The following is a 12,785-nucleotide window of genomic DNA, read 5'->3' on the forward strand; positions in this document are numbered from 1 at the left end:
AGGCAGAATCAGGCAGTCAGGCAGAGTCAGGCAGAGTCAGGCAGTCAGGCAGAGTCAGGCAGTCAGGCAGAGTAAGGCAGAATCAGGCAGTCAGGCAGAGTCAGGCAGAGTCAGGCAGTCAGGCAGAGTCAGGCAGTCAGGCATTCAGGCAGAGTCAGAGAGTCAGGCAGAATCAGGCAGTCAGACAGAGTCAGGCAGAGTCAGGCAGAATCAGGCAGTCAGGCAGTCAGGCAGAGTCAGGCAGTCAGGCAGTCAGGCAGAGTCAGAGAGTCAGGCAGAATCAGGCAGTCAGACAGAGTCAGGCAGAGTCAGGCAGTCAGGCAGAGTCAGGCAGTCAGGCAGTCAGGCAGAGTCAGGCAGTCAGACAGAGTCAGGCAGTCAGACAGAGTCAGGCAGTCAGGCAGTCAGACAGAGTCAGGCAGTCAGACATAGTCAGGCAGTCAGACAGAGTCAGGCAGTCAGGCAGAGTCAGGCAGGCATGTGTCAAAGCAAAGCAAGAAATGGTGACAGTCTCTCACATCTGGAATATAAAGAAATTGAGGTCTTCCAGTTATATTTTTGCTCGTCATTCCTCCCTTTGGAGAGATCCCTCCACCGTCTTAGATTATTATAGAGCACCACTCTACTCTGCTGCAAATGAGGTCATATTAGTTGAAATCTCAATTAGTTCCAAAGGTAAGACAGTTTCCACAACTTTTATGATAAGGCGGTTGTTTGGAAAGAGAACCTTGCATGTCACAGTGAAATTCTGTTGTAGTGGATGAGGTTTTATCAGAAATATCGCTGAATGGCACAAGGATGGCAGATGGTATGGCTAGAAACGTAGAAAGTTAGTAGAGAGAGAGCAACTGTGTGGTTTGGTGAGATACCAAGCTAAATGATGCTGCCTAAGTACAGCGCAACAATAATGAACCACAGTTCAGATAAGTGTCCACAAATAAATTTCCATAGACCAGCAAGAGTTCTAAATATATCTCCATGTGTCTGGATAACTCAGTAGCACTGTGGAATAATCATGGTTAATTAGCAGAGCATTCCCCTGTGGTGGCTAGAATCCTTATTGTCTCTGAAGAGCTTCTCTGTGTCCTATTTGCTTGATTTAGCTGCCCAGCTTGTTTTTATCTGCATAATTAGCTAGTTCGTTTTTTTATATGTGTTTCACTCTCTCTCTCTCTCTCTCTCTCTCTCTCCCTCTCCCTCTCTCTCTCTCTCTCTCTCTCTCTCTCTCTTTCAATTCAATTCAAGGGGCTTTATTGGCATGGGTAACATATGTTAACATTGCCAAAGCAAGTAAGGTAGATAATATATAAAGTGAAATAAACAATAAAAATTAACAGTAGACATCACACATACAGAAGTTTCAAAACAATAAAGACATTACAAATGTCATATTATATATATATATAGTGTTTTTACAATGTACAAATGGTAAAGGACACAAGATAAAATAAATAAGCATAGATATGGGTTGTATTTACAATGGTGCGTGTTCTTCACTGGTTGCCCTTTTCTCGTGGCAACAGGTCACAAATCTTGCTGCTCTGATGGCACACTGTGGAATTTCACCCAGTAGATATGGGAGTTTTTCAAAATTGGATTTGTTTTCGAATTCTTTGTGGATCTGTGTAATCTGAGGGAAATATGTCTCTCTAATATGGTCATACATTGGGTAGGAGGTTAGGAAGTGCAGCTCAGTTTCCACCTCATTTTGTGGGCAGTGAGCACATAGCCTGTCTTCTCTTGAGAGCCATGTCTGCCTACGGCAGCCTTTCTCAATAGCAAGGCTATGCTCGCTGAGTCTGTACATAGTCAAAGCTTTCCTTAATTTTGGGTCAGTCACAGTGGTCAGGTATTCTGCCGCTGTGTACCCTCTGTGTAGGGCCAAATAGCATTCTAGTTTGCTCTGTTTTTTTGTTAATTCTTTCCAATGTGTCAAGTAATTATCTTTTTGTTTTCTCATGATTTGGTTGGGTCTAATTGTGCTGCTGTCATGGGGCTCTGTAGGGTGTGTTTGTGAACAGAGCCCCAGGACCAGCTTGCTTAGGGGACTCTTCTCCAGGTTCATCTCTCTGTAGGTGATGGCTTTGTTGTGGAAGGTTTGGGAATCGCTTCCTTTTAGGTGGTTATAGAATTTAACAGCTCTTTTCTGGATTTTGATAATTAGTGGGTATCGGCCTAATTCTGCTCTGCATGCGTTATTTGGTGTTCTACGTTGTACACGGAGGATATTTTTGCAAAATTCTGCGTGCAGAGTCTCAATTTGGTGTTTGTCCCATTTTGTGAAGTCTTGGTTGGTGAGCGGACCCCAGACCTCACAACCATAAAGGGCAATGGGCTCTATGACCGATTCAAGTATTTTTAGCCAAATCCTAATTGGTATGTTGAAATTTATGTTCCTTTTGATGGCATAGAATGCCCTTCTTGCCTTGTCTCTCAGATCGTTCACAGCTTTGTGGAAGTTACCTGTGGCGCTGATGTTTAGGCCAAGGTATGTATAGTTTTTTGTGTGCTCTAGGACAACAGTGTCTAGATGGAATTTGTATTTGTGGTCCTGGTGACTGGACCTTTTTTGGTACACCATTATTTTGGTCTTACTGAGATTTACTGTCAGGGCCCAGGTCTGACAGAATCTGTGCATAAGATCTAGGTGCTGCTGTAGGCCCTCCTTGGTTGGTGACAGAAGCACCAGATCATCAGCAAACAGCAGACATTTGACTTCAGATTCTAGTAGTGTGAGGCCGGGTGCTGCAGACTTTTCTAGTGCCCGCGCCAGTTCGTTGATATATATGTTGAAGAGGGTGGGGCTTAAGCTGCATCCCTGTCTAACCCCACGACCCTGTGTGAAGAAATTTGTGTGTTTTTTACCCATTTTAACCGCACACTTGTTGTTTGTGTACATGGATTTTATGATGTCGTATGTTTTACCCCCAACACCACTTTCCATCAGTTTGTATAGCAGACCCTCATGCCAAATTGAGTTGAAGGCTTTTTTGAAATCAACAAAGCATGAGAAGACTTTGCCTTTGTTTTGGTTTGTTTGGTTGTCAATTAGGGTGTGCAGGGTGAATACATGGTCTGTTGTACGGTAATTTGGTAAAAAGCCAATTTGACATTTGCTCAGTACATTGTTTTCATTGAGGAAGTGTACGAGTCTGCTGTTAATGATAATGCAGAGGATTTTCCCAAGGTTACTGTTGACGCATATTCCACGGTAGTTATTGGGGTCAAATTTGTCTCCATTTTTGTGGATTGGGGTGATCAGTCCTTGGTTCCAAATATTGGGGAAGATGCCAGAGCTAAGGATGATGTTAAAGAGTTTTAGTATAGCCAATTGGAATTTGTTGTCTGTATATTTGATCATTTCATTGAGGATACCATCAACACCACAGGCCTTTTTGGGTTGGAGGGTTTTTATTTTGTCCTGTAACTCATTCAATGTAATTGGAGAATCCAGTGGGTTCTGGTAGTCTTTAATAGTTGATTCTAAGATCTGTATTTGATCATGTGTATGTTTTTGCTCTTTATTCTTTGTTATAGAGCCAAAAAGATTGGAGAAGTGGTTTACCCATACATCTCCATTTTGGATAGATAATTCTTCGTGTTGTTGTTTGTTTAGTGTTTTCCAATTTTCCCAGAAGTGGTTAGAGTCTATGGATTCTTCAATTACATTGAGCTGATTTCTGACATGCTGTTCCTTCTTTTCCGTAGTGTATTTCTGTATTGTTTTAGTGATTCACCATAGTGAAGGCGTAGACTCAGGTTTTCCGGGTCTCTATGTTTTTGGTTGGACAGGTTTCTCAATTTCTTTCTTAGATTTTTGCATTCTTCATCAAACCATTTGTCATTGTTGTTAATTTTCTTCGGTTTTCTATCTGAGATTTTTAGATTTGATAGGGAAGCTGAGAGGTCAAATATACTGTTAAGATTTTCTACTGACAAGTTTACACCTTCACTATTACAGTGGAACGTTTTACCCAGGAAATTGTCTAAAGGGGATTGAATTTGTTGTTGCCTAATTGTTTTTTGGTAGGTTTCCAAACTGCATTCCTTCCATCTATAGCATTTCTTAATGTTACTCAGTTCCTTTGGCTTTGATGCCTCATGATTGAGTATTGCTCTGTTTAGGTAGACTGTGATTTTGCTGTGGTCTGATAGGGGTGTCTGTGGGCTGACTGTGAACGCTCTGAGAGACTCTGGGTTGAGGTCAGTGATAAAGTGGTCTACAGTACTACTGCCAAGAGATGAGCTATAGGTGTACCTACCATAGGAGTCCCCTCGAAGCCTACCATTGACTTTGTACATACCCAGCGTGCGACAGATCTGCAGGAGTTGTGACCCGTTTTTGTTGGTTATGTTGTCATAGTTGTGCCTAGGGGGGCATACGGGGGAGGGAATGCTGTCACCTCCAGGCAGGTGTTTGTCCCCCTGTGTGCTGAGGGTGTCAGGTTCTTGTCCGGTTCTGCCATTAAGGTCGCCACAGACTAGTACATGTCCCTGGGCCTGGAAATGATTGATTTCCCCCTCCAGGATGGAGAAGCTGTCTTCATTAAAATATGGGGATTCTAGTGGGGGGATATAGGTAGCACACAGGAGGACATTTTTCTCTCTTAGGATAATTTCCTTTTGAATTTCTAGCCAAATGTAGAATGTTCCTGTTTTGATTAATTTAATAGAGTGAGTTAGGTCTGCTCTATACCAAATTAGCATACCCCCTGAGTCCCTTCCCTGTTTCACACCTGGTAGTTTGGTGGATGGGACTACCAGCTCTCTGTAGCCTAGAGGGCATCCAGTGGGTCTGTCTCCTCTATACCAGGTTTCTTGCAGGATGACAATGTCTGTATTACCGATTTCTTTGGTGAAGTCCGGGTTTCTGCACTTCAGGCCAAAGGCAGATGACCTCAGGCCTTGGATATTCCAGGATGAAATAGTAAAGGCTTTTTGTTCCATAAAGTGTCCAATGTTGTTGGTCATGTGGTTTGGCCTCAGGCCAGTAAGTGTGAGCAGAGCCTGCTGAGCATCTGGTACGTGTCATTGGCTTGGGCGAGTGTGAGAGTGGGGGTTGGGACTGTTTGCCCGCTCACTACCTGGGTGTATGTGTGGCTTCCATGTTGAGGCCTTCTTTGCGGGGGTGGGGTGCATGGGGTGGGCAGGAGTGGCATAGGTCTTATCTGAGGGGGCCTAAATGGGGTGTGGGCATGGTTGACGTGGGGGGTGTTGATTGGTTGGGGTAGGGGTGTGGATGTGTCTGGGTGTGCGGTGGTCTGGATGTAATTCCTCTTGGCGTGGGTCCTCTATGTGTAGGTCCAGGGGGGGTCCTGCAGGTCTGGGAGGGTGTCTCGCTGGTCTGGGTGGGGTGTCTATTGATCTGTTTCTCCTGTGTGAAGTGTTGGGGATACGTTTGAGAGCGATGTCCTTTAGAGTTCGGGCAAAGATGGGCACTGCTGCCTTGTAGAGGTGGACCTGGTCATAGAGGCTGTTCAAGTCCAGTGTGGAGTGGTGGGCCAGGAAAACGTTTGGTTTTGAGGCACAGTCACGGGAAATACTTGCGTTTACCCGCTGTATTGTGGCAGGGTGGAAGTCTTTTTGTGGTAGCAGGGTGGAGATAACCACTTGTGCGTTGGGGAAAGTAGAAGAAGCCTTTTCAATCACTCCCTTCAGTGCTGTGGCCACTCTTTCCTGCTGTGCCCTCAGGTCGTTTGTGCCTGTGTGTATTATTATGTGGCTGGGTGAGCCTAGTTTGGCCTCAGACAGAAGGTCTAGGGCGCTCTGGGTGTTTGGACACCAGAGTTTAGACACACTGTGTTTGGGAAAAAGTTTTTTTTCTTCTATATATTTCCCATTTGAGTCCATAAGTAGTACAATCTGTGTCTTGTGTTTGTCCTCAGTGGGTGTGGGGGGGTGTCAGAAGGGCTATCAGGGTGGCTGACAAGGAGGGTGCTCAGAGGGGGTGAGAGCCGCTGGGCTTGGGGTTCTTCATTTGCCTGTTCTGCTGTGATGTTGACTCTATGGTCAGGGTCTGGTGTGGACTGTTCTGCTGTGGTGTCGAGACTTTTGTTGGGTGCTGAGCTGGGCTGTTCTGCTGGCTTCTCTGTGGGGGTGGCCACCTCTCTAGTGGGTTGCTCTCTGTCACACGCCGTCCCCCTCAACCTCTCCTCCATCCCCCTCACCCTCTCCTCCATCCCCCTCAACCTCTCCTCCACCAGCAGCCTGATACTCTCCTCTAGTGCTCTGTTCTGCTCCTCTTTCTCCTGTTGTATTTGCCTCACCACTGTCCAAAGTGCAGATATGTCTCTGTCCACCTCCAGCTCTCCTGGTCTGGTTAAGGGGCTGTTGTTGTGTTGGGCTGTTGTCTGGGTCTGTGCTGACTGAAATGTAATCACCTGCTGTTCCAGCTCCACCTGCCTTATCTCCAGCTGGGTGAATTTCTCTCTCTCTCTCTCTCTCTCTCTCTCTCTCTCTCTCTCTCCCTCTCTCTCTGTGTGTTCTGTTCTGTTCTGTTTATGTCATATTATAATTACGTGGCCAGTTAGTTTGGTTCCCGTAATTCTCCACTTCATTATAAATTATGTCTGGCCACTCATCATCTGATTCATCTAATCATGGGAACAAAAGCTAGGAGATACTCAGAGGGGTCAACAATACCAGGGCCAGGGGTGACACACTGAAGAGCCAGGGGTGACACACTGAAGGGCCAGGGATGACACACTGAAGGGCCAGGGATGACACATTGAATGACCAGCATGATTCATTTTCTCTGTGTTTATCAGCTCAATCTGATTTCAGTCATAATTATTATTATCATTATATTCAATCTTTTGATCATATTAATTAATTATATTTATATGTACTCACATGATCTGTGTTGGATTATGTTAATTTGCTTGAATTCCCATTAACAATATATCTTTACTGATTCAATGTTAATTTGTTTAAATTTACATTAACAATCCATCTGTATTGATTCAATGTTAATTTGTTTGAATTTTAATTAACAATTTTATCTGTATTGATGCGATGTTAATTTGTTTGAATTCTCATTAACAATTTAATCTGTATTGATGCGATGTTAATGTGTTTGAATTCTCATTAACAATTTAATCTGTATTGATGCGATGTTAATTTGTTTGAATTCTCATTAACAATTTAATCTGTATTGATGCGATGTTAATGTGTTTGAATTCTCATTAACAATTTAATCTGTATTGATGCGATGTTAATTTGTTTGAATTCTCATTAACAATTTAATCTGTATTGATGCGATGTTAATTTGTTTGAATTCTCATTAACAATTTTATCTGTATTGATGCGATGTTAATTTGTTTGAATTCTCATTAACAAAAGTATCTGTATTGATGCGATTTTAATTTGTTTGAATTTCCATTAGCAACCATCTGTATTGATGCAATGTACATTTGTTTGAATTTCCATTAGCAATCCATCTGTATTGATGCAATGTTAATTTGTTTGAATTTACATTAACAATCCATCTGTATTGATGCAATGTTAATTTGTTTGAATTTCCATTAGCAATCCATCTGTATTGATGCAATGTTAATTTGTTTGAATACCATTAACAAAAGTATCTGTATTGATGCGATTTTAATTTGTTTGAATTTCCATTAGCAACCATCTGTATTGATGCAATGTACATTTGTTTGAATTTCCATTAGCAATCCATCTGTATTGATGCAATGTTAATTTGTTTGAATTTACATTAACAATCCATCTGTATTGATGCAATGTTAATTTGTTTGAATTTCCATTAGCAATCCATCTGTATTGATGCAATGTTAATTTGTTTGAATTTACATTAACAATCCCATCTGTAATGAGGCGACATTGTTCACACACATTCCTGTTTTAACCAGCTGTCAGCTGTCTTCTGTGTGTGTGTGTGTGCGTGTCTCTGTGTGTTTGTACGTGTGTGTGTGTGGGTGGTGTGTGTGTGTGGTGTGTGTGTGTGTGTGTGTGGGTGGTGTGTGATGTGCTGTGCTGCCCTCTTGGCTGTTCCTGATCACTGAATGAGTTTGTGTTCAACGTCAGCTGTTGCTTTTCCATCTCAGTGTGGTTGTGATGAGCCCTATGTTTTACATCTTCAATTAGCACATCATCAGTTCTAGGATGAACATGACACGACTATTCTCTTGGTTATGCTACTAAAGACAAACGGACCAGACATGATGGCTTTTATCAGTGTTGTTGTCTACACGATGAGAAGATGATAGTCCTTCACCTCGTGACAGACAGACAGACAGACGGACGGACGGACGGAGGGAGGGAGGGATGATAGAGAGAGTGGGAGAAGGAGAGGGAGAGAGAGGTGGTAGAGTTATATATTGCTTACTCCCACACCTTTGCTGTTGCTGTATTGGTATCTCATGCTGCAGCAGTGAGAATCCACACTGTAGCAAATGACGCCACTGCACAGAGGGCTGCCTCACTGACTGGCTCTATAGAAATCTCTCTCTCTATCCATCTCGCCTCTCCTCCTCTGTATCCATGGACTACAGTGGCTAAATGGAAAGATAAAGACTTTTAAGAAGTATGTTTGTTTAGTTTTTGTCAATCTATGGATTTCTAAGTATATTTTTATGATGAATCTACTTCACCAAGTCAACAGTGATTTGTATTCAGCTGCATGGATTTTCTTCTCCATCCTGGATACCTGATTCTCAGTTCCAGCTCGGACTTTTTCCTCTGAATGTCAGATCAGGGCTTTGGTATGAGTGGTGCGGTGTTTGGCACCAGAGTTGATGCAGACTGCTGAGGTTGTTCTCTAAGGTTTCTAGTAACATCTTCTGGTTCCCGGGGATCTCCGTAGATCAACACCATCCTAGTTTTTCTCTGATTCCTCTCTTACCTCTTGTTCTGGGCAGAGGTGACACAGACTGTTGGGGGGTGACTGATAAAGTCTACCTGGTGGTACCCTCCCTTAGATCCAGAGGGACCTCTCCACCCCTCCACCTTTCCCCCTACTTTCCCTTCGTCTCACATGCTGGTCCCTCTCTCACCATGTTCACCAGGATCTTCATCCCCAAGAAGCACCGACAGCGGTTCGACGAGGCCGTGTCCCAGAGCCTGATCCAGAAGATCTGTCGCAGTAAGAGCATCAGCGAGCCGGGCCGGCAGGGCCGTCTGAGACGTAGCCGCAGCGAGGACCACCCCGACCGCCACCACGGCTCCAAACGGGCCAGCTCAGTACCTCGGGATCCTGGGGAGGACGGAGGGGGACAGGAGAGAGGAGAGAGCGGGTACAGGAAGTCGACGTTGGGCAAACCTGGGCATCAATCAGAAGCCAATCAGAGGTTAGTATACTGTATGTTATAGTTAGCTATGACTCCCACTCAGCTAAGAGAGAGAAGATTTAGGAGATTCTGTTTGTGTGGTTGGAGCTGGAGATACTGAATGAATCACTGAATGAATATATATATATATATGTATACACAACTGTGGAAGTATGCATGGTGTCATTGTCCATTTGGAAGGCCCATTTGTGACCAGGCTTTAACTTCCTGACTGATGTCTTGATGTTGCTTCAATATATCTGCATAATTGTCTATCATCATGATGCCATCTATTTTGTGAAGTGCACCAGTCCCTCCTGCAGCAAAGCACCCACACAACATGATGCTGCCACCCCCGTGCTTCACGGTTGGGATGATGTTCTTCGGCTTGCAAGCTCCCCTCTTTTTCCTCCAAACATAATGATGGTCATTATGGCCAAACAGTTTTATTTTTGTTTCATCAGACAAGAGGACATTTCCTCAAAAAATATGATCTCTGTCCCCATGTGCAGTTGCAAACCGTAGTCTGGCTTTTTTAGCAGTGGCTTCGGAGTAGTTTTGGAGTAGTGGCATCTTCCTTGCTGAGCAGCCTTTCAGGTTATGTCAATATAGGACTCGTTTTACTGTGGATATAGACACTTTTTTACCTGTTTCCTCCAGCATCTTCACAAGGTCCTTTGCTGTTGTTCTGTGATTGATTTGCACTTTTCGCACCAAAGTACGCTCATCTCTAGGAGACAGAATGCGTATCCTTCCTGAGCGGTATGACAGCTGTGTGGTCCCATGGTGATTATACTTGCGTACTATTGTTTGTACAGATGAATGTGGTACCTTCAGGCGTTTGAAAATTGCTACCAAGGATGAACCAGACTTGTGGAGGTCTACAATATTTTTCTGAAGTCTTGGATAATTTCCTTTGATTTTCCCATGATGTCAAGCAAACAGGCACGGAGGTAGGCACGGTTTGAAGGTAGGCCTTGAAATACATCCACAGGTACACCTCCAATTGACTCAAATTATGTCAATTGGCCTAAGACACAGTAGGCTCAGCTCTAAGACATACAGTAGGCTCAGCTCTAAGACATACAGTAGGCTCAGCTCTAAGACATACAGTAGGCTCAGCTCTAAGACATACAGTAGGCTCAGCTCTAAGACATACAGTAGGCTCAGCTCTAAGACATACAGTAGGCTCAGCTCTAAGACATACAGTAGGCTCAGCTCTAAGACATACAGTAGGCTCAGCTCTAAGACATACAGTAGGCTCAGCTCTAAGACATACAGTAGGCTCAGCTCTAAGACATACAGAAGGCTCAGCTCTAAGACATACAGTAGGCTCAGCTCTAAGACATACAGTAGGCTCAGCTCTAAGACATACAGTAGGCTCAGCTCTAAGACATACAGTAGGCTCAGCTCTAAGACATACAGTAGCCATGCTGGAAACACTTGGTTGGTTATTTTTGTTAAATATAAATACCAATCTTTGCATTAATTCCACAATGAGGTTTTAACAGCTAGGACCGCTCTTTCTTGCTTGACAGATCCGCTAACCTAGCTAAGCGGCTAGTCATCAAGCTAACAAAGTTAGTCCCAGATGAGTTTTCCAGAGTAGCCCTCTTGCCTGGAGAAGTAAATTAATGGTTTCAGCGCTGTAGGAGCTGTATCTACTACACTTTGTTTCAGGGCAAACTGGATCACTCAGAGTTCCAGCGCTGTAGGAGCTGTATCTACTACGCTTTGTTTTAGGGCAAACTGGATCACTCAGAGTTCCAATACGGCTATTGTTTGCTTGCCAAGGATTATAGGCTTAAGGTGGCTTCCTTGATCGCGCAAGTCGTGAAATGTTTACCTTTTCTCCGCCAGTGGCTGGACGGCGTTCGCACTTATTGGATGCATGTCCTTCTTGTTGTTCATTGTTATCTGACTGGCTGGGGTTGCACAGAATTCATTCGCCAGGGGAGCCATCTCCTACCTCTCCTCCCCCATATGATAGAGGAGTCGAAGGAGCACAGCAAGAGGAGTATGGCAATCAAAGATGGTCGCATGTCACAAGCCGTGGAAGCTAAAGGCAGTGGCCTCCCACAAAGCAGTCTACACTCCCAACGAGAGGCCCGGTGCGGATAAAAACAGTGAATAGTTTCACCATCCTGGAGCCTGATCTTCCTGCACCTTCGTCGCTGGGGGTTCCTGTGTCCTACTCCTTCCCCTACGATTTTGAATTCGATGTCGGCAACCTTCCATCTCTGCTCTGGATCTAGTGGGGATTCTCCATCTGCGTAGGCCTGCACCAGGTGCCGGGAGTTACGTGCTGAAGTTATCCTGCCTCTCGCCTGTCCTCAAAGGGTTCCCCGAATCTTGTGAAGCGAAGGAGGGGGCGGATTTCCTTGTCCTGCTCACCAGCCGTGATTTTAGGCAGCTCCATGGTAAGAATTGTGACTGTTCCTGGTGCAAAAACAATGTCCTATTCCTGAGATTGAAGAAGTTACATTACTAAGCTGCTCTTGAATGTGCTCTATCAGGACATGGAAATCAATTCTATCGTAGTCCATGTGGCTTTTAATGACATTATGAAGGGCAGCTCTGAACAGTTGAAACTGGATTTTAAAGAGCTGATTGACTCTTTGCTAGACACTAATTAAAGACACATCCAATCTGGCCCTGTGCCCTCTCTGAATCGTGGCAGTGAACGCTTTAGCAGTATTCTTTATCTTCACAACTGGCTACATGATTATTGCAGCTCAATGGGTGTAACTTTTTTTGCCAGTTTTGATATACTCCTCACGACGCCAGGACAGCAGAGTCAATCACCACCTTCCGGAGACACCTGAAACCCCACCTCTTCAAGGAATACCTAGGATAGGATAAGTAATCCTTCTCACCCCCCCCCCCCTTAAATGATTTAGATGCACTATTGTAAAGTGGCTGTTCCACTGGATGTCAGAAGGTGAATTCACCAATTTGTAAGTCGCTCTGGATAAGAGCGTCTGCTAAATGACTTAAATGTAAATATGTAAATGTAATAACTTTTGGAAACAAAACATATTTTATAAGGAGGATGGGATCCACCCAAATCATTTGGGTTCCAGGCTTTAGCAAATATACATTATACCAGGGGCGTTGGTAGACACAACGTAATGACCTAATTTATGTTCCTGTAACTTCCCTGAATGCCTCTGCTGATCCTGCAGCCATTGTATGCAGCAATCATGTACCTATGAACCAGATTCATGCTGTTATTCCTGAGGCAGTGTGCCCTAGTAGGAAGTCCACTGTGTGCAGCTCACCCTGCACTAACATAAATAACATGAGAATATCTACTTTGGCTAAGCTTCCCAGTAAAGCAATGAAAACAAGCAAGCATCCCAGAAAAGTGTTCAACATAACCCACGTTAACACATGTTGTTTAAGAAACAAGGTTCATGACATTAATAACTTGCTAGTAACATATGACATTCATATTCTGACTATCTCTGAAACTCACTTAGATAATACCTTTGATGATAC

At 44.0% G+C, this 12,785-nt stretch overlaps 1 protein-coding gene across 1 annotated transcript in view; it reads left to right on the top strand.

Annotated features, from left to right (window-relative positions):
* LOC135511975 (delphilin-like) overlaps positions 1–12,785 on the top strand; it is a 70,127-nt gene that overhangs the window by 22,113 nt on the left and 35,229 nt on the right. The window contains 1 exon segment of the mRNA XM_064933521.1: positions 9,024–9,305. Within this exon segment, the coding sequence (XP_064789593.1) occupies positions 9,024–9,305 (282 nt within the window).

Source organism: Oncorhynchus masou, chromosome 24, assembly GCF_036934945.1.
Source record: "Oncorhynchus masou masou isolate Uvic2021 chromosome 24, UVic_Omas_1.1, whole genome shotgun sequence".
In the NCBI taxonomy this organism is placed as follows: domain Eukaryota; kingdom Metazoa; phylum Chordata; class Actinopteri; order Salmoniformes; family Salmonidae; genus Oncorhynchus; species Oncorhynchus masou.